Source organism: Festucalex cinctus, chromosome 6 (genome assembly GCF_051991245.1).
Source record: "Festucalex cinctus isolate MCC-2025b chromosome 6, RoL_Fcin_1.0, whole genome shotgun sequence".
NCBI classification, from domain to species: domain Eukaryota; kingdom Metazoa; phylum Chordata; class Actinopteri; order Syngnathiformes; family Syngnathidae; genus Festucalex; species Festucalex cinctus.
In genome coordinates this window covers 11,917,422-11,944,337 of record NC_135416.1, presented here as the reverse complement: position 1 = coordinate 11,944,337, position 26,916 = coordinate 11,917,422, and the positions used below count along the sequence as shown (strand labels likewise).

At 41.1% G+C, this 26,916-nt stretch overlaps 4 protein-coding genes across 4 annotated transcripts; 2 read left to right on the top strand and 2 right to left on the bottom strand.

The window, feature by feature from the left end:
• The first annotated feature begins 23 nt into the window (after window positions 1-23).
• Window positions 24-4,637, top strand: grhprb (glyoxylate reductase/hydroxypyruvate reductase b). The gene is made up of 9 exons (XM_077525044.1): window positions 24-302; window positions 644-777; window positions 858-930; window positions 1,078-1,194; window positions 1,283-1,371; window positions 1,451-1,555; window positions 1,641-1,776; window positions 1,864-1,994; window positions 2,520-4,637. The coding sequence occupies exons 1-9, from the start codon at window positions 130-132 to the stop codon at window positions 2,639-2,641; spliced, it is 1,080 nt and encodes a 359-aa protein (XP_077381170.1). The 5' UTR covers window positions 24-129; the 3' UTR covers window positions 2,642-4,637.
• zbtb5 (zinc finger and BTB domain containing 5) lies at window positions 2,713-10,756 on the bottom strand. The gene is made up of 5 exons (XM_077525043.1): window positions 10,484-10,756; window positions 10,271-10,364; window positions 9,155-9,371; window positions 7,955-8,758; window positions 2,713-6,691 (listed from the first exon to the last, which is right to left on the bottom strand). The coding sequence occupies exons 3-5, from the start codon at window positions 9,362-9,364 to the stop codon at window positions 5,549-5,551; spliced, it is 2,157 nt and encodes a 718-aa protein (XP_077381169.1). The 5' UTR covers window positions 9,365-9,371; window positions 10,271-10,364; window positions 10,484-10,756; the 3' UTR covers window positions 2,713-5,548.
• A 320-nt stretch (window positions 10,757-11,076) lies between these two features.
• polr1e (RNA polymerase I subunit E) lies at window positions 11,077-15,095 on the top strand. The gene is made up of 12 exons (XM_077524365.1): window positions 11,077-11,239; window positions 11,428-11,531; window positions 11,623-11,699; window positions 11,787-11,872; window positions 11,960-12,012; window positions 12,491-12,635; window positions 13,751-13,855; window positions 13,956-14,052; window positions 14,200-14,330; window positions 14,433-14,514; window positions 14,613-14,744; window positions 14,863-15,095. Exons 1-12 carry the CDS (start codon window positions 11,176-11,178, stop codon window positions 15,026-15,028), a joined length of 1,242 nt encoding a protein of 413 aa, XP_077380491.1. The 5' UTR covers window positions 11,077-11,175; the 3' UTR covers window positions 15,029-15,095.
• A 946-nt stretch (window positions 15,096-16,041) lies between these two features.
• fbxo10 (F-box protein 10) lies at window positions 16,042-25,002 on the bottom strand. The gene is made up of 11 exons (XM_077524846.1): window positions 24,710-25,002; window positions 23,823-24,426; window positions 22,087-22,857; window positions 20,091-20,240; window positions 19,665-19,801; window positions 18,150-18,220; window positions 17,896-18,048; window positions 17,461-17,811; window positions 17,049-17,359; window positions 16,785-16,972; window positions 16,042-16,701 (listed from the first exon to the last, which is right to left on the bottom strand). The coding sequence occupies exons 2-11, from the start codon at window positions 24,405-24,407 to the stop codon at window positions 16,521-16,523; spliced, it is 2,898 nt and encodes a 965-aa protein (XP_077380972.1). The 5' UTR covers window positions 24,408-24,426; window positions 24,710-25,002; the 3' UTR covers window positions 16,042-16,520.
• Window positions 25,003-26,916: the final 1,914 nt, after the last annotated feature.

Below are 26,916 nucleotides of genomic sequence, written 5' to 3'. Positions count from 1 at the left end.
GGCCAATGACCTGCAGGCACCTCCCACTCAAGCAGAGGCTAATGTCTGCACACGGCAGGTACACAACCTCAAAGTTCCACCGCCATCTCTCCGACTGTCACCTCCCCTCTGGTTTACTTTCTGTTGGCAATGTGGTGCAGTCGCGTGGCACTGCGTCAGTTCCAGCGGGCTGCTGTCAAGCCGCTGACTCTCACGAGGGCACCAGTAGGCTTCTTGCAGAGGGACATGTCAACTCTTCCTCGGGTGTATGTCACCCGACAGATACCACCAGAGGGCCTGAGGATCCTCCACGAATCTGGACAGTGAGTGACCGAGCATCCTATCAAATTGCTACTGTATCTATATGGAATATTCCAGATGGTCAACTTTTGATACCACATAATACCTTGAAGAATTCTAACACAAAGCGCAAACTGGAGTAAATGGTGGTGGGGGGTGTTGTTTGTTATTCAGATAGATGAGATAACACATGAAGACTTAGACTAAAGGGTATCTCTGCATGCAGTGACTGTAGAAAGACATTCTATACAAATAGTACATATTATTTTGACTTAATTTTTCATTTTGCTTTATTTTGTAATATATATTTGTATATATATATACATATATATGTATATTTCAATCAAGATCTGCATTTTAATAGAGTGCAGTTTGAACTATGGGACTCTGATGATGTCCCAGTACCGAGGAAGGAGCTTCTTCAGAAGGTCAAAGGTGTTGATGCCCTCCTCTGTGTACTGACCGAGAAGATTGATGCCGAACTGTTGGATGCTGCAGGTTGGAGGACCTCTGCATGCTCAATATAAATGATCTCACTGACACATACACGCATGAATGTGTGGGTTGTGCTCCTGCAGGTCCGAACCTGAAGATCCTCAGCACCATGTCTGTGGGCTTTGACCACCTCTCTCTGGAGGAGCTGAAGAGAAGGTGATTCTGATATCACACATTAATCAAAGCCATTATTAACACTGAACTATTGTAACCTTAAATACATTGCCATTAAGTACATTGCCCAAACCTAATGACATAAACTGAACCAATTCAGTTTATTAATAAAGTTGTGTGTCCATGCAGAGGAATCCGTGTGGGTTACACACCTGACGTTCTGACAGATGCCGTCGCTGAACTGACTGTAGCTCTGCTGTTAGCAACTTCCAGGAGGCTCATCGAGGCCACAGGCGAAGCCAAGACGTAAATTGCACAGCCACACACACTTTTGCATTTCCACCATGAAAACATTGTAAGCTGTTTTATAACACTTGAGGTCCTTTTGATTCAGTGGAGGTTGGGGAACTTGGAGAACTCTGTGGCTATGTGGATATGAGCTAGCCAACAGCACTGTGGGTATTTTAGGCCTGGGGAGGATTGGTGAGAACTCCAGACAACAAACGTCAACCTATCACAAATATTTCTACCCATCTGACTCGGTGTGTGTTTGGTTATGAAGGTGTGGCAATCGCTGAACGGCTGGCTCCCTTTAAAGTGAAAAAGTTCATCTACACAGACATGGCCCCTCGGCCCGACCTGGCCAGTGGCATTAATGCGGAGTATGGTAAGAACGAATCTGGTGCCTTCTAACTTGGAATTCAGAATATGGAATATTGTCAGTGTTTGTGTGCGACTTATCTATGCTCTAGTGTCTTTTGATGAGTTGGCAAAGCAGTCGGATTTCCTGTTAGCATGTTGTGCGTTAACACCTGAAACACATAAGATCTGCAACAAGAACCTTTTCTCCAAGATGAAAACAAACTCCATCTTCATCAACACAAGCAGGTAAAGCCCAATCATTTCCCAACTTGTTTCACCTTCAGTCAACCTTGTTAGCGAGCTTCTCTATTTACACGCCTATTGTTGTTTCAGAGGCGGCGTGGTGGATCAAGAGGACCTCTATGAGGCACTGTCAACAAATCAGATTGCTGGCGCGGGACTTGACGTGACCGTCCCTGAGCCCCTACCCACTGCCCATCCACTGTTTACTCTCAAAAACTGTGGTAAGTTTTTTTGTAACTGTTAAAACCTGTTATCGTGTCAGCATACCACATGCGGGACGGTTTCTATGCCATTCATACGGCAGAATAATGTTAGTGTTCCACCAAACAGGCAATATTTTACATGCATTTGCCAGTAATTTGAGTCAAGGCCATCATTATTTCAGTATACATATACCTTTTAGTGACATATTTTTTGGTGGCATGCTGCGACGTTATTCCCATGTAAGATATGTGGCTTAGGTCAAGGTTGGGAAGGATTTATTTATACCTTTATTTAGATGAAGATAAAAGGCTCCATTCTGCAAATGTTGGGTAAAAAAAAATCTACAGTCTTAATCGGGGTTTGTGCTCACTTAGTTTATCATTAATATTAGCACATGGGAAATAATTTCTAAAATATTTTAAATGGACTAATGGACAAAAATTCCCACACTCCAAAACAATCCCCATAGATGCCCCGATATTTTTGTCAAAATATTTAATGTCCACCCACAATCACGTGCCTAATGTTTTCCCCTCCCACAGTGATTTTGCCACACGTCGCCAGTGCCTCCTACAGCACCCGCAACGCCATGTCCAGCCTGGCGGCAAACAACCTCCTGCTCGGCCTCCGTGGTGAACCAATGATCAAAGAGCTAAAACTGTGAGCTAGAACTGGAGAAGCCGACCATATTAGGATTTTACATAAAAGTTGTTCATAAAAAATATCACAAGCAACTATATTTTTCATTTTTTAATTCAATGTGCATGTACAACCGAATAGACTTGACAATCAACAAGATCTATGTTAACATTACTGGAAACAAACAAGAAATCCTGACAGTTTGGCTTCAATCAACAAAAGCTTTTTAGGCGAAAAGGCATAAGGCAGTAATCAGATTCATCATTTTAGGGTTTTTTCTATTGGGACTAAGCATATATTTTGCTAAGTGTAATATAACTACTCACTCTTTGACTGCCAAAAACGTTTCATGATGATTAGTAAAATTCCAATGAATGGAATGCAATCTTTCATTTCGTAGCCACATTGTATATGTAGTAAAGGCAAACAATATTCTTTTTGCCTTGAAAGATGAGTTAAAATGCTCAAAAGCGGCTGGCACTGTGGATTTTTTTATTTTGTTTTTATAACGCCTGGCAGTCAAAGAGTTAAGTTAAAATGTGAGCAACACTGTAGGCACAAAGTACTTACTAGTTACGTACTTTTGATTTAGCAATCAATAAAATAGCTTGTGTTTACAAGAAGAGTATCACTGATGAGAACCTGTTCATTAGTGAATTGTGTTGGTAGAGTTTAAATGGGACTTGTTCACACAAGACTTAAATTGGCATTTGTAAAGCCCGAAAAAGGTGGGTTTTGATTTATTTTTTTTAATCCATAAAACAATATTGTGTTAACAACCAATAAGAATAATCCATTTTATAGCTAATACAGCACTTTAATCTTTTAATATTTTTCTAGCATTTTAGACAGCTTTTGTTAAGTTTCCAACTAAATTGTTATAGGGGAACACACTCACTGTAAGGACTCAGTACAAATAAGGTGCAGAATAGAAATGATTGTGTAATTTTCGCAGTGCACTCAGTGATACATAAAAGTATAGCGTTTTTTTTTTCTTAAACTTTTTTTTTTTTTTAAACCCCATTCCGGGTCACTTACGGATGGTATTTAACACTGCATGAAAATGATTTATACCTAACCCAACAAGTCTGCTCCTATTTACAACCTGACAGACTTGCATATTTAATGAGGTTCCGTGATATTAATGATGGACAAGCAACAACAAGCCTTGGACAATTAGTTAACTGGTCACAGGTAGATACATTAACACATATAATGTGTGCAAATACTGTAAACAATTTTGAAAAGTCAATGATTCTCCCTTACTCTTTTTTTTGTTGTTGTTGTTGATAAAAGGTCACAAAAGGGGGGAGAGCAGATCGAAACAAACCTGCCCACCAACAGTCATACCAAGTAGTGAAAAGGAGACATTCAGAATAATCACTGTTATCTGCTATAAAAGCAATGATTTGTCTGCGTAACATGCACAATGAGATCCATAAGACACGTTTAAAAGCACTGAAATGAAGCACAGTAAACATTTACGCATACACTTTTTCTGAGAGAAAAAAATATATACATTGATTCACAAATACTCAATTATACTTCAGAAATCTTGCTGCATGGCAGTACCAGTTTTCTTTCACACAACGCTGACATCGCTTTGCTTTCAATCTCCATCAGTAACACTTAAGGCTAGAAATTCTAGTCATGCCGCTGAATGCAAATTAAGGTGCGCTTTGCATTTTCCAGTAAACTGTGATTATAATTCATAAACAAATACCACAAACTAACTGGACAGGTGCATTTCTCTGCTAGCTAAGAGTTAAATGGGTTTAAGTCCCATCAGTAAACTGAAAAGGTGCAAATCTATTATTCTCTGGCACTCGGGGGTGTTGTTGATTTAAACGTATACTGATTGAGCAAGTCCCTGGGCTGCAAGCTCCACTACGTAATCAAGGAGATACATTGTGAAACCGTGTGTCTTGGATCAATACATTGTTTAAAGGGATTACACCACGGTATTTTAAGCCCTTCCAACAGTTAATTATTGGCATATAACGAATAAATCTTACCTTTGACACCATGGTGATGTAATTTAATTTTTTATGAAATATTATGTGTTTTGCTGGTTAATTTTCTAACTCAGAAGTACAACGCCCTGGTTCATTAAAACCCCGCCTCTCTCTGTGTGATTGCCACGCCCCCGGTGAGCCGACTGCAGTCTGCTGTTGGAGCTCTGCGTTTGAGCACTCCTCTAAATGCAAACCATCAATTCTTCAATAAACATTTGAAACAAAATAACTCCTTGCCACTAGATATCGCGGAGGAGGAGTGGATAGGGAAGAAAAGAGAGGAAAGAAAGGGGGGGGGGGGACTGAACTGGTTTCGAACCCGGTACTTGCTGCTTACAGGGTGGCTGCGCTTACCACTACACTATTCATTCAGTTAGACTCAACAGCATGAAGGTTTTCTTGTAGTTTACACAAATGTCATCCATCAAACTTATTTGGACAGAATGTTTACTGATAAAGGCTACTTTTGTCACTATCCCATGGAAGTGTCAGAAAAAGTGGGCGTGTGTTTAGTCCGCAGAGGTGGGTCCGCACCTTATGACATCATAAAGTGCCAACAGCTCGTTTTCTCAGGTTGGGAGGGGCAGGTGCTTGGAGAGCAGAATGACTTGTGAGGAATTAGCATTTTAACACAACTAAAAGCTCCAAAAAGTTGATTTTTTTCTCCCATGTTACTGTCGCTTCAATTACCAGTCCTGCTTCTCCATTATCACCTGCTCACAATGTGATCACAATGTGATGGATGGCCTGCCACAGGAGCTATTGATACAGTTCTACACAGCAATAATTGAATCAGTCCTCCATCGCAGTCTGGTTTGATGCTGCCAAAAAAAAGAAAAATGTCCAACTGCGACAGACAGTTAGGGCTACCCCCCAAAGACTGGCTTCAAGCATCTTTCTAGGCGACAACAAGAGCTCTAGAGTAGAGCGTTAGACATGTTGCTGTTCTGCCAGCGCAGACAGGTGGTCTTTGAATGCTTGTAGAGGTGTGACGATTGGCTGAAACGCTTGCCGCACTTCAGGCAGGCGTAGGGTTTCTCTCCCGTATGCACTCGGATGTGTTTCTTGCAGTCGGTCAGCGTCAGGAAGGTTTTGCAGCAGATCTTACAGGCGTATTTGCGAGCGCCCTCCACGACCAAGACGTTGTGCTCTGACAAAGCCTTCTTGCACTTGGACAGCACGTCTGCCGAGGCGCGTGTCAGCTGAGGCGGGAGGGAGGTGGGCCTGCCGCTGGCCATGTCATACCCTGAGCTCTCGTTAAGGAGCATGGGGCTCGCCAGGTTGGACGAGGAAGAGGCGGGATCCTGGAGTGCGCCACCCTCCTCCCGCCCCATGCTGTTGGTCATCTTTGGGGCAATGCGCCTGTAGCCGGGGTAACTCAGAACGGTGGGGGTGGCTCCATTGGCACCCCGTGGGGGTCGCCCCAGGGAGTGGAGCCCCAGACTGGAGCGCTGGAAGTCCAAACCAAATGGATCAACACCTCCACGTCCTTCACTTCCTCCTCTTGGGTTCCCATAACTGTCGTGAAGCGGGCGAAGGAAGAGGGGATCGGCCTGTAGATTGTTTCCAAAACGGGTGCAACCTTCACTGTTGATTGGACTGGACTGGAGCAAAGAAGATGTGGCAGACCCGGGTGGTCCAGAAGCCTCCTGCCTCAACAGGAAGTTATGAGCATCACCAGTGGTGGTGTTGGGAAGGTCGTCCTCTCCACCCATCAAAACACCACTACTACCACCACTCCTGAAATTCTTTGGGGCAAGGAAGCTGGAAATACTGAAATCTGGTTTGCTGTTCAATGCGTTACTGCACCCAAAACCTCCTTCGCCTCCTCCCATGCTGCTCTTGAGGAGAAGCTGGGAGCCGGACTGCAGCAGCGAGTTGGAGCTGGGCTGCGGTTCGGAGGTGAAGCTTTGGTCGCTGCTCTCGGGACTCAGCTCCACCTTCTCCTCATCCTCCTGGCTCACTGGCTCGGCCGGGTCACTGCCTTCAGCCTGTGACGTCACGTCACTAATTTCATCTGCGGGCTCGGGTGAGCTCAGCGGCTCTTGTTTGACCAGCACCTGAGGGAGACGAGGGGAGCAGTGGGCATTCAAGCAAAAGGAGATTCAGCCAATGTTTTATAGCTTATTACATATTGTTCGTGATACAGAAACTCCAAAGCGATGAGATGAGAGTTCTCCAAGTTTGAAAACACAAAAACCAATAATATTAATTACTAATTTTCGGCATTTTCTTTTTAAGTCATCATAATGCTAGGTCGAATCATTAGGCCTTCTCAGTCAAAAGATCACTAGTCATTTGGAGCCTAAATTTCTTTCTTTTTGGGGAAAATAAATAAATACATAAATACATACATACATACATACATACATAAAGGGAAGTTTTTATTTTTTCAAAACCCAATATATCTTGAAACAATGATGAACATTTAGTATAGGGTTGCCATAAGAAACTAGGGGAAATGAGGAAACATCCCGTAAAAAAAGGGGGAAAAACATTTTAAAATATTGAGAGGAAAAAAAACAACCCGCTAACATGCCAATTCACAGGTGCCGAACTGCAAATATTAGACTGTAGTTTTAAGTTGCAATCTCACTATTCACCACTAGATGCCAGAAATGGCTTAGTTGCCCTCTGCTATAACATGAATATGACTAATAATTTTTTGTGGATTTGGAAATTGGATGACATGCTGGACAAACAGGAGCTACCCCAATAATAATCAAATTTTGAGAGAGTTGATTTTACTTAATGTTGTTTTGATGTTCAGCAGTTTTGTGACATCCTTGAATATTACATTTTATCCACTGGGAAAAAAAACAACACATTATGTGGTTATTTATGTTGTTGGGCTAGGATAGTGGATCTTTTATACGTGCATTGACAAATGTATTATGAAAAATGAAATGTATTAAGAGTAGGTATTTTGCATATATTTTATTCATAAATAAAATCAAATTTTTGTCATACCCGAGTAACATTGATGTTAAATTGTGTCCCCCTCCAGCCTTTAGGTTGCATATCCCTGCCACAGTATTTCGAATATGTTTGACCCAAAATCAGTTTTCATTGGGGAATTGATTGTCGACTAAACTTGACTTCATTGATAATCATGCTAGCATACATTTTTAAGAGGCTTTTCATCAATGTTTTACGTGATAAATAAATGTCAGTTGTGTTCACTTCACTATTATTAAGTCACACGTTTACATGTCTCATGTTTTAGTCATGATATATATTACTAAATTTAGGTCCATTTTTAATTTGAGTTTTGAACTGGAAAACAAAAACAAAACCCTCTTCATAAAACCAACAAAACTCACCTTCTGTTCTGGTTCTTCGGCCTCCTCCTCCTCCTCGCTCCCTGATTTGATCTTCACTTTGTTCCTCTGGTGGTCTCCATCCTCCATGTCCTCCTCCTTGCCCACCCCTCCTTGCATTATCCCCATGTCGTTCCCCTCACACCGCCCACTATCTGACTGGCTCGGCATCTGAGGATCATCCTGAGAGGCACATAGCATGCTTGCATCTAGTTTGGAGTCATCCCCCATCTTGTGGGAATCTGGCGAGAGGAGAGCTCCTTCCTCTCGGTCTGTGTTCACGCCCTCTTGCGAAAGTAACCCCAAATTCGGGCCAGCGGCGCGATGCCTCTGTCTCGGCCTCTCATCTGATAGGCCTGGGGAGGCTTTACGCTTGTGGAAGCGGCGTATTGGGAAGGAGGCCCTTTGTTCCCCCACTCGGCCGCCCACCCTGTCCTCCTCCATCCCGCCTAAAGCAGAACTCACCAAGCTGAGGCCGAGCTGCTGCAGCAAGAAGGAGCGTTGCAACTTTGAGGTGGCGGCATTTGCAGCGAGGTTAGCATTGGTTGCTAAAGCGGGGTTCACCAAGTCTGCCACCTGCTGCCTGTGCCTCTGCTGCTCCTGCTGGTGGTGAGGCGGGGGTCTGTCACATGATGGGGACATGGGCAGGGTTCGTGTGGTCAGGTAGTGTTTGCAGGCTTTGACCACATTGTTGAGGTGCAGATGGGAAGCGGCTAGCAGGATGTCCATCACGTTGCTCTCTCCCAGCATTAGGGTGGATGTGTACATCATGTCCACCAGGGCGGCGAATGCCTCCGCTGTCACCACCTGCAAACACACAATGCTGTTGTTTGGTTGTATGCATGGTGGAAGCTTAAAAGTAAGCCTTAAAGCTTAGGTAATTTTGCAGTTCCACCAAAATTAATTAACAAACACTAATTAACAAATGGGAGTCTTCAGTGATCCTAACATGCATGTTTTTTGGAATGTGGGCAGAAGCTAGTGAACAAAAAGTCCATACCAGCTCCTGTGTGAACAACACTTTTGAACCAGAACCTCAGAATTGTGAGACAAATGTACACACTATTTTCCCACAGGTTTGCTGTGATTATTCATTCTAGGCATAATTCAAATTTGCCTACCAAATCAGAGGTCAACCGGGATCACATAACAGCTTGCAATGGAACATCGAGTTATCACTGCATTTATCATGAGGGTTCTCACCTCGCTGTCCAGCTGGATCATATTCATGCTGGCGTCTCCCTCTGCAACTGTGAACAAAGCTCTAAAGTGTGTGCTGCAGGCCGCCAACACGGAGCGATGGGCCTTGAAGTGTCGGCTGCCCACCACGATGACACAATCGCACAGCTGACCATGTAGCCTCTGATAGTTGAGCTGCTGGAAGACCTGCTCAAAGTGGCTCGGAAAATCCATATTCCTCCTGGCGACAAGATATAAACAGGTTATTGGCAGACGAGCCAATACATTAAGTTTAATGATACATTTCCCATCATTTTCAAACCTGTTGAATTACACATTTATTTACTTTTGTAGATATTGTACCTAAAAAGATGGGTAGTAATGTGCTACAACTGCTTCTTAACAGTTACACAAATAACTTGTTGGATAAATAGTCAGAGTAGTTTTAATGCAACAAACTTTTTTTTTACTTCATTATATTGAGCTACATTTCGCTAGATCTATCTATCTATCTATCTATCTATCTATCTATCTATCGTTTGCTTGACTCATTGTTTTTGGTTTGTAAGATTTCCTCCTTGTTTTCTGTGTCACCATTCCAAGTTCCAACAATAATCCAATGTAACTTTTTTTTATTTTTATTTTTTTATTCAATTGAGTTATTCAGATGATACTGTAAATACTGTAAATCAAATTAATGATGATGGCTTCTTTTTTTTTTTTTTAAATCTTGGTCTCATTACAAAACCTTTCTGAATTTGCATTAATTTATGGTAATTTTAGAAGTAATTTATTTTATATCACTATACTTAGTACTTAAGTAGTTACATGCTCAAAAATGATTTTAACAATCTACATGCGTTTCTGTAAGTGTACGACCAAGAAGCGTCCCAATAATTTTATCCATTTCGTGCATAATCCATATATACCGATGTGAGCCATAAAAACCACTTGGCTATTAAAGATCAGTCTTATTTTGTATAAACAACAAGTAAACAGCATCATTTATTTACGTGATAGCTTTATAGCAATGCCAATCAATGATATAAATGATCAATAGCAAACAAGTGCACTAGGTCAGCTAAGTTCATCTAAATGCACAATAAACATTGAATTCCGTCAGATATAACTTAAAATTACCTTTATCAGTCAAAAGATGGACGAAAAAGCAGGAGAATTCGGGCCCTGGCGAGGCTAAAGTTAGCTGGCTATTGACCAGCTAATTGCCAGCAAGCTAATGGAAGGAGAAGCATTGAAGCCACCTCAGTTAAAGAACATCGTCGGTTTAAATTGGCGACTTAATACTGTCTTGACGAGTTAAATGTCGTCCAATCTGGTTAAAAACATCTTTACCGCCAGGATCCACGTCCCCCGGGGATTCACTCGTATCTATGGCAGCCTGCCTTGTGGAGGCGAGTGAGCCAAATGAGGATTGCTGTTCACTCCGGCAACTATTACATCCTCAACGCATTGCAGTTTCATCCAGTTGGACTGGATGAATATAAAAACAACTGACGACACCGTTAGCTGCGGTCATGTGAATTTTAAAAGCAAGTATACAGTCGTTCCACTTAATAGCCCTCTTCAGACAGATTTTTCCGACCAGACTCACAGGGAGGCGCTGTGCTCATTGACCTCGCTGAGGTGAGCGTCAGCAACTCAACGATCGACCACTAGGTCTCACTACAGACCAACCCCAGTCGCAGTCGTAAGCATACAGAGATGACAGACGTAAGAAATGTTGAAATTCAAAAGAAGTGACAAAAGTACTCTGCACTAGTACAACAAGTACAGTTACAGCACAAAATAAAATGACGTTCATGTTGGTGAAACATTTTTTAATGTAAATTCAATTGACTTTTCAATAATCTTTTCCTTTTCCTTGTTTTTTTTGTTTGTTTACGGAATGAGACACGCACACACAAGTCCATTTGGTGAAGAAAAACAAACAAACAAACAAACAAAAAAACAAGCCCACTTGGAAAGCGACGAAGGCGGAAGTTCGTGACCCGGAAGGAAGCCTCTTGCAACATTAGACAACAAAGATGGCGGCCTCCTGCTCAGTAGTGTGCTGCAGAGAAGAAAGGGACTCGGATAAAGCAGTGATATGTAATTATTTTATTTTTATATCTAAGAGTTTGTTAATCTCGGTAATGGATCTACCTGAGTGCGTTGTGTTTTCATTTGAACTTTTCTTTTCATTGCATGTGTTGTGCCTAAGAATCTGTGAAAACTGTACAATTCCGCACTTTCCCCACTGACGACGGAATCGATTGTTTTCCTCTATTCTACTTTAGTTCGATTTTCCAATGGCAGTGTCCAAAATGCAGAGAAACTGAACTTCACGATGTACAGGAGTGCAGATGAAGTTAACCCTCGGAAAAAAAATAGGCGGATACTGGTGAGAGATTAGTTACCTCTGTCTCGTCCTATTTAGGTTTCATGGATCAGAATTTTCATGATGTGTTTTGTTGTTGTTGTTTTCTGTTTAGGTGGCTGAATCAGAAAGGTTGTCCTATGTTGGACAAAATTTCGGAACGGACGCCCTTAAATGCAACAGTCTTTGCAAGTAGGTCGAAATAGGTTTGGAAGAATGTCTCTGCACAACTAACATCACTTGTTTTTGTTAAAGGAATATCATGTTTTTGTTGTGTAGCTATTATGTTGGAGTATTGAATAAGAAGACTATGCAAATGGAGCTACACAGTGCACAACTCTTCAACATTAAACCTGTTATACCAGGTAATAGAAAATATAGAAATGGCTGCAGAAGTATGGCTTTATGAAGATAATGCACATTTTGCCTAACAAAATCAATCTGATCACCAGGAGAAGCAACAGTGATGGCTAATGATGATGCAACACAGACTTTCAGAGAAAAGGTGCCTCCGTTTGTTCATGTTTGGCTTCTGGTGGTAAAATAAGCATCAACCTTTGCAACACAAATTCCCTGTTAAATAAGCATATTCTCAAATAAATAACCCATGCACATAATGAGTAACACTAACAGTGAAACACCATCTTCATTTAAGCAACTAGTTCAATTAGGTGCGGGTGTCAATTAGTTTCTGTTCGAGCTATTTTGGTCAGACAATTTTGCAATGTGACCAGACATTTGAAATTCAACGCAATGGCTCTTACTCTGTAAAAAGGACATGCTCATTCTAAGCATAAATGAATAAATATAAACTGTTTTTCAATTTCTATACTCATTAAATCCCACACAGGCAAAAGTAACACCTATGTATGCTGAACTCATCAAATGATCCCTGACAAATTATAAAATGCACTCTTACAATTGTTTTTCAAGTAAATGCAGTATGTTTAGTTTGGTAGTCATGTTTTGCATTCTCTGTGCAGGTTGACTCTCTGATTGAGGCGTTCGGTACCAACAAACAGAAGAAAGCTCTGAACTCTCGCAGGCTGAACAAGGTGCACAGCGACATGCTGCACCATGCGGTCGAGAAGGCTGCCAACACTGTCATTGATGAGAAGGGTCTTGATGGTAAGCAGAAGGCGCAAGAGGAACATACTGTTAAATAGCTGTTGGCCAATTACCGAGTTGGCGGTTTATCGTGGTTTTAAAAAGTCAAGGTTTCGATAATTGCTAATACTGGCTGTCACCAGTAAGTTTGAGGGGATTTCTAAGCAGGGCACAATATGATTGGCTGATTGAGAGTTGAGTAAAAAAAGCCGCCTCTTTGAAGTTATTCCATCTAATTAACTTTTTTTCTTCTTCTTGACTATAAGAGAGGGAAGGGTTGAGCAATTAGACACAAAGGAAGGGGAGAGAGGGAGCAAAACGAGATGCTGTGCAAACACACCTGTGTTTTCTCTCTATTTATTAACGTGCATTGTCCTTAAAAAAATTAAAAAAAATAAATAAATAAAAAATAAAAGTGACAAAGGGTACTAGTTAGCCTTAAGGACAACATGAATATTCCATGGGTATGTTCTAAAAATAGCTCACCAGTAATGGGACACTGACTTACTAAGAAGAATTGAAACATAAGAAGAATATTAACATTTATTTATTTAAACTTGCATGTTTCTTCAGTACCAGCTATTCCATATTTTGTTTAATGGGGAAAATATGCTGTTCTTATTTAGTCAAATATTTATTTAAAAAAAAAGAAAAGCCTTTTACATTGTTTACATCATTTTACAGATGCAATTTTAATACCGTGATATAGCAATATTTTTGCTCATGGTTATCATACTGTGAGATTCGAATATCTGCCCATGCCTACTGATGAATGCATTTGACAAATTATCAATGATCAAATTCAAACAAACTTTTCCCTTTTATATATGTAAATCAAAATGCAGAGCAAAGAAAACAAAAACAAGATCCCATTCACCGTCCCAGCTCCCTTGATACCCGATTTCAAATACAAATACAACAAAAAGTTATTAAGAAATTATTGTTTAAATCAAAGTAAAATAAGAGCCAATTAAAATAAATTGATACTATCACAGCAAAGAAAGGTAAGAGATAGTAAATAAATAAAAATACACAGAAGTAACTGACGCACATCAAATATTAATCCAAATACATCAACTACATGTTTTGTTTTTTGTTGGAAAAAGACAGGTTATAATTCTTCTTTCTCACCACAGCTCTGCAACAGGAAGTTGCTGACACGCAGGCAGGTTTAGCCCTCCACCTTCCTCCCTCTAACACAGATGCAGACAAGCCTGAGAATGTCTACCCACTGGATAAACGTATCCTTCATTTAACTCCGATCCCTTCGCGGGTGACGTCAACATCGAAACATCAACTGTGTTGGTGTCTTGTGTTTTTTTTCTTTATGAGTACCCACAGTCCTCAGTCCAGTGGAATTCAAGGCATTGGAAGAGGCTAGTTCAAAGATGGCAGCGCTCACTGCGGAAGAGCTACAGACGATGAGAGAGAGCGGAGGGTAGGGTGACCTAATTCATGTTGCCACCAAGGGTTCCGGTTCAATTTAGCGCACTGTATGATCCAGATGTAAACCCACTGTACTTGGTGGAATTGAAGTGGAAAGGCTAACTTTGCTGAATTTTGATCGTAATTTCCTTCGGTTCAGGCTTCTGTGTGTCGTGAGGCACCTGGAGAACCTGCCCAGTGATGATGAAGCCAGAGAGAAGATGGTGTGCTGCGCTTTTTACCTTTCCATGCTTCTCAAACTGTCACGACAGAAGCACATCAACCGCAATTGTCAGTGAACTCACCCTTCGCTAGCTCTCACCCCTGATAAAGCAGCATTTTGTGTGCCTTTCTTTAATATTTACATGTTTGAAAACGGATGGATGTTTACAGTTGGCGTGGAGGAAGGCTGTCCTCGCGTTGTGCAAAACAAAATATTCAGGACATTCACAGTGGAGACTTACAACGATGGCAGGTATGAGGATCTCGCCCTTAGTTGAATTACACATTAATTTTCAGCAGCCTACATGTTTAATATGATCAAACGAAGTAACATTTTATGTCCCCTTTCAGGGTCCGTAACATGGTGTCTGTGTCAATGCGTGTCAAATTAGCAGCATACTGCATGGTTCTGCTGCTCCATATGGGTGACATGACTGTTGACCTCACATTATTGCATCAGGACATGGCATTCAGCGAGGCCAGGTAGGTGGTGCAACGTTGCGACGGAAAATATTGCAGACCTTCCAGCCGAAATGTGAGACGAATCACAATCATTACAAATTATACAAGTCAAATACTGCTAACGGACTTTTCTTTATAGGATAATCGAAGTTGCAAAGTCAATGGGGCTGACCCTGGCTAAGCCACCCCGTGGAAAGAACGTTGCGGCTGTCGTGTATGACGAACACAAACAGGCGTCCCTCATTCTCCCTCTCGTCAAATATGAACCATTTATGGAGAGAAGGAAACGCAAGAGGATGAATTAAGGATCGCCAGAGGCAAAGATGAGAACAGTTTATTAGTGAACAAATAAAGTGAAAATGTGATCACAAATTGTTTTGCAGTTTTCACTGTCATAAGCAAAGACAAATTGAAAAGCATTTATATTAGCGTACATTTAGCTTAACGTTTAGGCACATAAGTCGATGTCATATTGCACACTGAACGTCTATCCTCATTAGGTGATCACCTCGTGCGTCTGGCAAAAGGTCAAGAGAAAGAATTTGAATTATTTGGTTGCACGAGCACAGACTCACTAGAAGATAGGACATTTATTGAGAGACTGGAGCAAGAGTTTAGATTTTTCTGCATATGAATCTCATCCTCCAGCTCCATTACTAAAAAGGTCAAACAAGGCACGACTTTACCCCAGAACATTGAAGACAGCATCTCTGACTTAAAATAAAATTGGACCCTCACTGTGATTTTGAATATAAAAAAAGAGACTATCTCCCAGAACATTAAAGTTCAGAAGAACAAAACAAAGCATGGATGGTCAAGTCAATGTAAAGCCATAAACAGTGACTATAAATATTTGAAAACATTTAAAATTTGAAGTAACAAAGAAGACTTGACCACTGGGCTACGTGTTCAAGCACTTATATCAATACAAAGAAATAAACAAGATCTGAGATTTAAATTAATGCAGTGATGTTTTGTGATAAAGCCAAAGTAACTTACAAATAACCACAGATGAGAAAAGTCATGAGGATTACAATTTGTAGAGTACAGGGGGAAAAATGAAGGTCAACAAGATTCTTGCTTTGCCATGAAGCAACCATGTTACACTATTTTTTTTCTTTGGTCCGTTGGGTATTTGTGACTGCTGGCTAAGACCCCCCCCCCCCCCCCCCCCCCCCCCCCCAAAAAAGTGAAAGCATACTGTGCATCCAGAAAATATTCAGTACTTTGTTTAAAAAAAAAAGAAAAAAAAAAAGGTTCAGCCTGATTCCAAAATTGAATAAACAATTCCCCTAATTCTGCACACACCACGCCATAATGACGTTAGTTTCTTTTTTAATTTTTGCAAATATTAAAAAAACAACAACACGTAAGTATTCACAGCCTTTGCTACAAAGCTCAAAATTGAGCTCAGGTGTCTCATTTTTCCATTGATCATCTTTGAGATATTCCTACGACTTAATTGTTGTCGACCTGTGGCAAATTGATTGGAAAACGATTGGATTGAAAAGATTGGACATGATTCGGAAAGATACACCTGTGTCTATACAAGGCCTCACAGGTGACAAGCATTAACTAACTGACTTGAAACATTGATTGCTTTCAGGATACACCGTATGTTTAGTTTTGAAGAATCTGACTGAGTAAAAAAAAAAAAAATCAATTTTACGTGGACCAGCCGATTAATTTAAAACATTTCCTAAATGACAGCACTTTTTTAACTATAGGAGCCAATTTCAGAACAAAGTGATGTCTACTTTCACTTTTGTCAAGGTCATCTTAAAAATGTGAGTTTTATCACAAGATAGAGCAGAACATGCTGCCATTGTGGCAACCGCTCTCCACAGTGGCGCTGATCCTGGTCGTCATGGAGATTCCCAGTCGTGAAGGGTACCGGGAGGAGGAGAGGCCTGAAGGTGAGCTGGCTGGTGGGCGAGGGGGAGGGTTTTCTAGAATCCAAGGAGGGACGGATGTACAGCTATAAAAGAACAAAAAAAAAGATGGGTTCAGTGCACATGCAGTATTGGAGCCAGTCTGGCACACTGCGTGTTGCTTAGATACCTGCTATTATGTCTTGAAATACTGTTGTTGCGTAACACACAGCTCTCGTTGCCTGGGTCCAAGTGTAAAAGGCTTTTTTTGCTATCTGGGTGGCCCTGAAACAGCTGGTTATCAGTGACCACTGCTTTTACTGGTCCCAGTATTGAGATCCCACAACCCACTGCTGGTTGGACACGGTTGCGCAACACCTGTAAATGACAAGTTGATGGTCATATAATTTATAAACATGTTTTTTTTTAAACAGATAATGTCAAAAAGCAACACCTTGACATCGCCACTTCCCGACACTTGGATCCCGTAGCCGCAGTTTCCAACCACGTCATTCTCTACCATCTGTCCGATTCCAGTGAAGTTGACGCCGTGACCGTTGTTTCCGTATATTCCGTTCGCGCGGAGCTCGGCGCGGGAGTCTTTCTCCACCGTGATGCCCCCTCGCACGTTTGCGAGAACGCAGTTGGCGACCAGGCGGGTCAGCTGATTGCTCTGGAGCACGGCAACGCCGACGCCCCTGTTACAGTTGACGAGGTTGGCGTAAACGTTGAGTGGCTCGCTGGTTTTAACATACAGACCGACGGCTACACAGAAGGTGAGAGAAGCAAGGGAAGGGAAAAAAACTTCATATCAACAATGGAAATAAAAAAAAAAAAAAAAAAAAGTATGACAGATGTTTAATGACCTCCATTGAAGCTCATGCAGTTGCCCTCCACCAGCGCCACACTGATGGAGCGACGCGCTGAGTGGCGGTCATCCTCACTGTCCAGGTCGCTCTCCCATGCAAAGAGTTCTCCCTCCTCGTGTAAGTTTTCCTGCTCTTCCCTCCCATCCTCTTCCACCACGCCCCTCCTGTCACCGCTGTCGTCTCCACCGATCCCGTCGTGCGCCAACCAGTTTCCCTCCCTGGCTTCGATGTTCTCCGGGTCCTTCCTGCAGAACACGGCCAGGCCGTACATGCAGTTGTGAGTGATGTGGTTTCCGAGGAGCTGTGGGAGGCTGGATGACATGACCCACACACCGCAACCTTTGTTGCCTAATGAGTGAAAGGAAAGAACCAAAAAGTCATATCTATATGGAGAGACTGCTGATATTGACATCAAATGAGGGAATAACGTACAATAGACATGGTTTCCCTCAATGAGTCCCCGGCCTCGCTCTCCCACCACAATGCCATCAGAGTATCCATGACAGATGTAGTTATTCCTCAGGATTGGGTCACCTCCTCTGCGGATGTCCACACCTCCCCATTGATTTTCCTTGATGACATTGTCTGGAATTAAAAATGAAACATTTAGTCAGAGCTTTATGCGTTTAGATTTTCCACACCGGTAAAAACAAACAAACAAAAAAACGTCCCCATGCTGGACTTACCTGTTACCATTCCTCTGCCATTCTCATTTATCGCAATACCTGCTGCTTGTCCTTGGAAGATGTGGTTCCCACTAAAATAGGGTGAACATGAAGAAAGGAACCAGTGAAGAAAGCATACGGTACATTATGGGTTGCATTCGGATTTCTTTTAATCTCATGTTCTGAAAGCCGAGTCAACGCCAGCTAGTCACCGGTGATGTCATTTACAACGGTTACGCCCAGTCCGCCGTTTTGGCCCCATCCGCCATTTTGGCTCCTCGTCTGCCAGATAACCCGCAGTGTTTTCCCCTCGTCCGCTATTTAGCCCTTAGCTAGTGCTAGTGCACTTGCTCGTAGGTATGTAACGATAACAGCAATATCGTGACATCGCGGTATTAAAACTGCCACAATATATCGTCGTCGTCGTGTCACAATATAAAAGCAGCACATATTTTTTATAAAGTTGTCAAGTTGTTTTCCATTTGTGCAGTACTCGCACCCTCTGGTGGCTAGTTTTTTAGTGCAGTTTAATTTTCATACGGCATGTTTTGGTCCTTCTATGTTTAAAATCCACATTAATGGTCAGATGAAAGGGCACCTAATATGCTTGTGAACTGAGTCAATATGTAGAGGACTCAATATGTGCGTGCATTAGCATATAGGTGCCTCAATATTAATACATTTTGTTTCATCCAAAAGGAACTTGCATAATTAGTGTCACAAAGAATTTTATTTATCTTATTTATTTATTTATTTTTAACATTGAAATGTTTGTTTTGTACCAAAAAATAAATGATTGTCCTACTGCACAGCGCACAAGCTGCACTCCAACTTTTAAGTGTTTGCTAACATAAATACATAAATAAAAATATATTATTTTATTATAAATTCTATTTGGTCCAAAAGGAACTTACATAATTATAGTGTTTCTATGTTTTAATTGGTCTTAATATTTTAAAATGCTATTGTAGTGATTAGAACATAATTCACCCACGGAACCTTGAGACGAAGGAGGAGTTGGATAGGATGAAAGGATGAAAGGATAAAAGAACAAAATGTTGGTAGGTCTGTGAGCCTCGCGCAGAGTGAGTTGTTGTTGCTGTTAAACGCTGAGAAGCTGATGTCAATAAATCGCCGGTCTTTGGCTCCGGACTTCAACACTCTGCCTCCGACTCCCGTCACTGCTCGCTACACTATAAACATTTGCTTGTTCTGTACCAAAAAATAAAAAATAATTGTTTGATTAATCGTGAATTGAACTATTGCCAAAATAATTGTGATTATTATTTTTTCCATCATTGAGCAGCCCTAGAACAGAAAATATCCTCTAATTCATTGTGCTTGTTGCCAGGACAGCCAAGTAACACTTTTGTCTCCTAAAGCCATAAAAAAATTATTAGTGTGTCAACATAATTGAGTGAATGAGTGGTAAAATTGACTAGTTTGTAAAACCTTTGCGCACCAAAGTCTGCATGCGGTAACCTGCCATGTGACAACCAAGCAAATAACGGAATGCAAATGTGGCATGGCACCTACCAGACCACAGGGTTCCCACTGAAGAGGATATACACGCCTGCTTCCTTGTTGTTATAGATCCGGTTGCTCCGAAGTGAACCCTTTCCATTGCCAAGCACAACAACCCCAGAGCGCAAGCCGCTGTGGATTCTGTTACACTGGGGAAAGAGAGAGAGAGAAAAAACAAAACAAAAAACAGCCACTGTGTAAACACATCAGTTGTCATTCAGAAGCCAATTCAACCTATTAATGAAAAAAAAAAAAAAAACATATCAAAGACTCGATCCCCACTTATGTCTTGAGTCTAAAGACTAATCAAAAGTAAAGTGAAATGGCACATTTTCAAAAAACAAAAACTAACCAACCTGCTCGAAACAAATTAAAACTAGCTCAACTCGAAAAACAAAAGGTCAACACTGCATGCATGAGAAGATGATCAAATCTTACCACAATGATTGGGTTGGCTCCTTTCCTGATGTCCAACCCCGCCTCCCCGTTTGAGTGGATGTCGTTTTCGGCGATGAGGCCCTGAGCCGACAGTCGCAGGAACACGCCTGATGCTCTGCACTCGCACACTTCGTTTCGGAGCATCACGATCTAAAAGAGGTTGGCAGAGAGCTCGGTTGATTGGGTTCTGAGCTACGGTTTTAAATGACCTTCAGTTCCGCTCTAAATAAAAACATGAGTTACTAGTTAAACGATACAGGGGTAACTACTACCTGAGGTTGAACAGCCCTGAAGTTTATACAATTTGAATACAACTTCAAGACTAAGTTCAAACTTTATTTTCTTTGGCTTTTTGCCTCAATCATGAATATAACAACAGACAGATGTTTAACAAAAACAAGAGAAGACTAAATAAAGTACAGGATGTCCCAAAATTCACTTTTGTCTTTTAGTTTAAATCAAACTGGTAACAGTTTGATCTTAGGACATAATTTCCACCTGATTATTGGCGCCAATATTTGGCATTTTGACACATATCAGCATCTGCCTTTAATTTATTTATTTATTTATTTAAAATCCGCTGGCTCGTAAGAGATCATCTTAAAATTGGGTAAACCTCAGGAAAGTATTTATTTAAATTTTCAAGTGACTTTCTAAGAGATGCTGCAGAAACTAGGAACACCCCCTGTGCTATTTGTTTTTGAAGAACTTTAAACAAAGCTAAGCAGGACATTAACATTTCAATTATACTGTAGAAAACATTTGGGAGCTATTTATTTCTTTTAAGTTTTCAATCAACGTTCTAAGACAAGATGTTGTGTCTGGGAGCTCCCTGCACTTTTAGTGATACGACGACGATGGTTATTGTGCAAGAATCTTTAATGTAGGGCTGGGCGATATGGCCCAAAAAAATAAATAAAAATAAATAAATAAAATAAAATAATTTGCAGTCATTAAGGAAGATTATGATTTTAATCCATTTTAATCTAATACAGCCAGCAAACATTTATTTTATCCATCCATTTTCTTAACAGCTTGCTCCTCACAAGGGTCGCGGGGGTGCTGGAGCCTATCCCAGCTGGCTTTGGGCAGTAGGCGGCAAACATTTATTTAATGGTTTCATTTATTCAAAAACAATTCCTGTGCAAAATGTTCAGACAATAATTGATACTAAATCAGTTTTAACATAAAACTTGATTTCATGATTTAGCTAATTTTCAACGATTCGATTTTTAAAATGTATCGAATTAATTTGATTTATTGCCGATTTATTGTGTATTGCAAATCTGAAAAGATGTGTTGCTTAAAGGCACTTTAAATAAATTTACTTGTTGGCATTTTTATTATTCAAAATATTGACATTATTCCTTTTTACTGCATATGGAGTAATGAACGTTGGCTCCAAGTATCGGTTATTTGCCTCCTTGACTATGAATAACCTATCGACCCCGATAAAACCATATCAGTCTATTATTTAATGGGATCCTTCACTTATTTAGCCCATTATAGCAATAAAAAGTTAATATTTTGTTGATAATTCATTTGATACTTTCATTATTTTTCACGTACAATTAGCACCTTTAAAAACACATTTTGCAACTTGCTGTCGACTGAAAATTACATCACAAGAGCTCAGGTAACCAATAACAGCTCACCTGTTTTCTAGGTTTGGTCATCTGACATTCACAAGCCGAGCTGTGATTGGTTACCTGAGCCCTTGTGATGTCATTTTCAGTCAACAGCAAGTTGCAAAATGTGTTTTTAAAGTTACTCATTGTACATGAAAAATATCAAATTTATTATAGGCAAAATATTAATATTTGACTGCCAAAAATGGCTAAATAAGTAAAGTATCCCTTTAACAATTTCTAATCCATTTTTTTTTGCATGGATTACAGCCAGTGGGATGTCTGTTTTTGAAAATCTGAACAAATTGGAGGCTGATCAGCATCCTGCAATGGATTGTGTTTGACATCAATATCTTGTCCATACTTACTACGGCGTTCTGGATGCATCTGACGGCATAGTTCAGACAACGGAAAACATTGCTCTCCAGTCGAGCTTGTCCGTAATTCGACATATGCACTCCTCCTTTCCCGTCCCTGAAGAGACAACGCCGGACGAGACAGCCGAGAGTGGACGAGACAAACATCTGAGCATCTGGGTCCCTTTCCAGTTCCTGCTGAAGGGTGAGTGGTTCCAGAGTCACACAAGGGGGATTTGGTGTGGAGGCGGATGGCAAGGAGCCATCTGCACGGGGCTTCAGTAAGTGGGCCAGTCCATGGTTGTCACATGGAATTTTATAATCCGATGAAAATGTGTTTTTGGTTATTCCGCCCTCTTCGTTCCCATCATTCTCACCATCACTCCATCCATCTTCGATCACGGTGCCCTGATCGTCTGCTTCCAATCCCTTTTCCCGTTTCCAGTCCTCCATTCTTGTGTGCTCCTTTTTAACAGTAGCATCATAACAAGTGGAGTTCCCTATGTGGGGGCTCCCACATGGTGAGAAAGTCCTGGCCAGGGCAGCCATATATTTACAAGCCCAGTTCTTTTCCGACACGGGTGAACCTTCCACCGTTACAGAAGCCGCATCGCTCCCGGAGAAGTCACAGCTGTCCAGTAAGCTGAGAGCCACATTGAGCAAATGTACAGAGCTGCCCTTCGAGAAGGAGCAAAAGCGGGCCTGGCAAGTCCCGGGCCCGCGGACTTGCAGCTGAGCCCCCTCAAAGTTGCAGTTGTCCAGTTGGACATGACCCCATGATGTCTACAACAAACAAGGGCAGAAAAGAAACACAAAGTACACAAACATCATTGCCAAACATTTTGTCAGAAACAACATTCAATACGTCAGCAGAAAAAACAAACAAACATTTGACAACTTTTCAGGATTTTTTTGTTGTTGAGGGAAATAAGAGCTCAGCTTGCAAACATCACATGATCAAACCGAGAGAACATGTGAAGCGTTATTGATCTCCATTTACCTGAGCTCTTAGGCACTGTGAAAAAATAGGTGGATTTTGCTGTTTAATTCATATTCTACAAACACAATATTAATCAGAATGCCGTGTTTAGACTAGTAGGGGGGCATATTACTTTGATTTACCATGTAATTTTTGTTGATAAATTGTAATAGAGAACATATTTTTATACATTAACATGAGAGTACTCTTGTTAAAAAGAAACAGTGCTTTTATTCTGTTGCATTGAGCTACGTCCAGCTCAGTACTTTTATTTTTTATCAGTCTATTATTGCTTGCATATCTATACATTTTGGTTTGTCACAAACACTTCTGCGTTGGGTCCTGTCAGAGGACTTCACCTATCAAGCAGGACTACTAGTGATGTTTGACTCTATTTGACCATTCAAACAGGCAGGTAGTCACGACCAACAAGTGTTTGGCCTCCAGCAGAAGCAAAGTTTTCAAAGCGATTCATTTTTTGTGAAACCTGTTAAAAACGGCAGAGAAAATAACTATGTAATCTGCTCGGTGAATCTATTCTACTGTGTAAATAATTGGTTATGGGAGAATTATCTTTAATTTATAATTTTATTATTATTATTTTCATTTTAACAGATTACATGGATTGCTTCAGTTAACATGATATTGTTGAGCATTAAATGGGCAATATCTGAATTTGCACATTTCCATTTTATTTTTTTTGTTTCAATGTAATTTTTTCATTGAATACTTTGGTGGTTCTGGATTAAAATAATAAGTAATACCCCACCTTGTAAACCACGGTGGAGAACCAGGGCGGCATGAAAACCAGATTACACATCCTTGCAGTGGGGCACTGTTGTTCCATACACACCAAAAGGACCACCTCACCCAGCCTGCCCAGTCCAACCAGCTCCACGGGCACCTTGAGGGCCACCTCAGCCTGCTCTTCATACACCCCCGGGTGGAGAACCAATCTGTCATAAGGCCCCGCCACCCCAAGGGCTCCTCTCAGAGTCTCAAACTCAAACCCGGGCCCCACATGCCAAACCCTGCGGTCTTTCCTGCGCCTGAATAAGAGGAGGCAAGCGGTCGACTGGTGCTCGGGTCCATTTTGAGTCCAGGTGCGGGTGGCCAGGGCGTGCTGCTTCAGGGCCTCCCTCCACGACGGGGGCTCCAGGTGAGGCTTGCTGGGCCAGTTGGGGTGCCGGCACTCGGGGCATCCGAGGCACAGCTGCCTCCAGCGGGTGTTATCCAGAGAGAGGACCAGCTCCCTCCAGGCGCGACACACCTGACAGCAGCGGCCCAGGTCGGCGAGAGGCAGGTAAGCTAAGATAACCCTCCACAACTCCACTGGGAGGCTGCCCACCTCCATGACAGCAGGGCCGGGGGTGCTGCACAAGAACACACACACACACGTAGTCACGAAACAGTACACTGCTAGCGGTTACACAACACGTTAAAACGAAGAGTGGAACGCTGTAATTAGAACGTAAAGACAATGCACTTAACACACCATGTGGACTGTATTCAGGCGAATGCCAAGGTGCATGCGACGTGCTGTGTGACGCTAATCAATCGATTGAACAAGTAGCCTAGCAAGCTAGTTATGAAGTCAACCACGCTAACTATAAAGTTAACATGTTCAGGCAGATCCGTTACAAAGTGAAGTCCTACCTTTTTATTTCACCGATTTGCCATTTTGAGACTTCGAGTCAAGAAGACGAGCTCACGGTTCGGAGCCGTCCGCCTTTGTGATGTCCGCAGCGACTTTCGTCAATTGCAGCTTGCAGAGTTCAAAACAAAGCAGACGTGTAGGCTGAGGCTGCTGCGAAAGCGCCATTCTAGCGGAATTGGCAACATAACAGTCATCCCTCCTCCTCGGAGAGTCCGGATCGGGCTTTCATTGGTGTCGCTTTCCCAACACGAGTGAGCGTCACAAAACGGCAAACACGGTCCCCATATTCCTTCCGCACCCCCCCACCCCCATCTATACTGCTTGTTATTTACAGAGGCGCATAGAGTCAGTTGGGGGCTCAAGACAATGGTCCCTCCAAACCCGTTACGTGTAGTTGCAAAGATTTTGAAAATTAATGTTGTATCATCGACTAAAAACTGAGAATTATAATTCCTGAGAATATGCAAAATGCTAAATAAATTAATATTTTTTTTTTAAAAGCATTGGTTAAAAGTTTGAAACTGTCAATATTAGTGATTAACATGATCTGTGGAAAAAAAGTCCCTCTCGAGTGACATCTTGTGCCTGTACTTTGATTTGCAAGACACCCCAGCACACAAGAAAAAAAACAAAACAGCCAAACAGACAGAACACTTGACAATCTTTTCTCATGCACTCCCCCGCAGTTTTGCGCTCACCTGTTACCTTCGGCTTCAGGTGCTTTGCTGAAATTATAATGGATTATCCACCTCCAGAATAAAAAAGAAAAGAAATAATCCCTTGTTTGATGAGAAACGGGGGACTGCTATGACGATGGATAGATGGATGGATGGATGGATGGATGGATAGATAGATAGATAGATAGTTAGGTGTACATACAGTATTAGTGGTGCTCTGATCGATCAGTCGGACGATTTGTGCGTTTCTGCTCTGTCAGTTTGAAATAATGTCATGTTTTTATATAATAAAATGGATATAATGTATTTTTTAAATCTGAAATCAATGAATTTAACAAATAATTGGCAGATAAATGATTATTAAAATAATGAGCAGCTCTAGATTCTCAAAAAGAAGAGAAATACAAAAAAATTGTGCATTTTTATGCATTAAAATATCCACTGTGCATAAATTTTTTTACCCCTCCCCTTCAAATGCCATGTTTACGATATAAGAATATAGATAAATATTTCAAACTTTTTTCCCCCCACCATTAGTGTGACCTCTAGCCTGTACAACTAAAAAACAAACAAACAAACAAACAAACAAACAAACAAACCATCATCTATAGAGCCACTGATAACTGATTAAACACAAATAAATAAAGTTGATCTGTTCTACAAAGTATTTAGACACAGTGAAAAAAATAGTACTAAGTGTTCCTTAATTGTTTCGATTTTTTGAGCAGTGTAGATACACTGCTAAAAAAAAACAAAAAAACTATTAAAACAAAACAATCGGTTGCACATGATTAAAATTTGTAAAAATAACACATATTTGTTTATTCTTGAGGAAAACACGGGAATATTACATCGGTTTATGACATTTTAATCATGTGCAACCTATGTACATGTTCAAATTAAGTAAACCAAAAGACTTTTTTAATGTGCATTTTTCAAGTCATATCTTACACAGCACAAGCCATGGCCCATAGAGAGCGCCCATAACATCAGACAGATCAAATAAAGGTATCGGTCAGAATCTGATACACAATCATTTCCAAGGCACAATCTACTGTACCATGGAATACAGTGACACCGGAGAAAATATGGAAAAACATGGCAAAACATTGACATAGCAAGAACTGGCTATCCCTCCAAAATTGATGTAAAGATGAGTTGCTATTTTTGATATTAGGACACAAACACATCACTGCTCATTACCAAAAGACCACTATCTACGGTGAAGCATGGTGGTGGAGCTAAGTTGGAGCTAAGACAAGGGGGAGAGAATTATAAAGAGCAGTCTGTGTAAATAGAAAATATTCAGGCTACTTCTAGACAGCAGAAAATTTTAAGGAAAAGCCTACTATTTTCTAGTAGTATTTTCCTGACATTGTTTTAAATTATTCTTAGTAACTATAACGTCTCAACTTCATTTGGGCTAAATCAGAGGCACCGTTAATGGTGACAGGTGTGTGCTGACTCCAGTTAATAACATTAGTTCAAATGTGATTGGCTAATTATGAACAACAACATTCCCCAGGGTG

Bases quoted from the DNA above. Each gene is read 5' to 3' on its own strand.
- grhprb (XM_077525044.1), top strand. From the start codon at position 130: ATGTGGTGCAGTCGCGTGGCACTGCGTCAGTTCCAGCGGGCTGCTGTC. The intron at 931-1,077 runs GTGATTCTGATA...GTGTCCATGCAG, and splicing joins CTGGAGGAGCTGAAGAGAAG to AGGAATCCGTGTGGGTTACA. The intron at 1,372-1,450 runs GTGAGAACTCCA...TTGGTTATGAAG, and splicing joins TTTAGGCCTGGGGAGGATTG to GTGTGGCAATCGCTGAACGG.
- zbtb5 (XM_077525043.1), bottom strand. From the start codon at position 9,364: ATGGATTTTCCGAGCCACTTTGAGCAGGTCTTCCAGCAGCTCAACTAT. The intron at 8,759-9,154 runs GTGAGAACCCTC...GTGTGTTTGCAG, and splicing joins TGATCCAGCTGGACAGCGAG to GTGGTGACAGCGGAGGCATT. The intron at 6,692-7,954 runs GTGAGTTTTGTT...CGTCTCCCTCAG, and splicing joins CCGAAGAACCAGAACAGAAG to GTGCTGGTCAAACAAGAGCC.
- fbxo10 (XM_077524846.1), bottom strand. From the start codon at position 24,407: ATGGAGGTGGGCAGCCTCCCAGTGGAGTTGTGGAGGGTTATCTTAGCT. The intron at 19,802-20,090 runs GTAAGATTTGAT...CTCTTTCCCCAG, and splicing joins GAGCCAACCCAATCATTGTG to TGTAACAGAATCCACAGCGG. The intron at 17,360-17,460 runs GTCATTAAACAT...CCTTCTGTGTAG, and splicing joins CTGCATGAGCTTCAATGGAG to CCGTCGGTCTGTATGTTAAA.
- polr1e (XM_077524365.1), top strand. From the start codon at position 11,176: ATGGCGGCCTCCTGCTCAGTAGTGTGCTGCAGAGAAGAAAGGGACTCG. The intron at 11,240-11,427 runs GTAATTATTTTA...ATTCTACTTTAG, and splicing joins CTCGGATAAAGCAGTGATAT to TTCGATTTTCCAATGGCAGT. The intron at 14,745-14,862 runs GTAGGTGGTGCA...TTTTCTTTATAG, and splicing joins ATGGCATTCAGCGAGGCCAG to GATAATCGAAGTTGCAAAGT.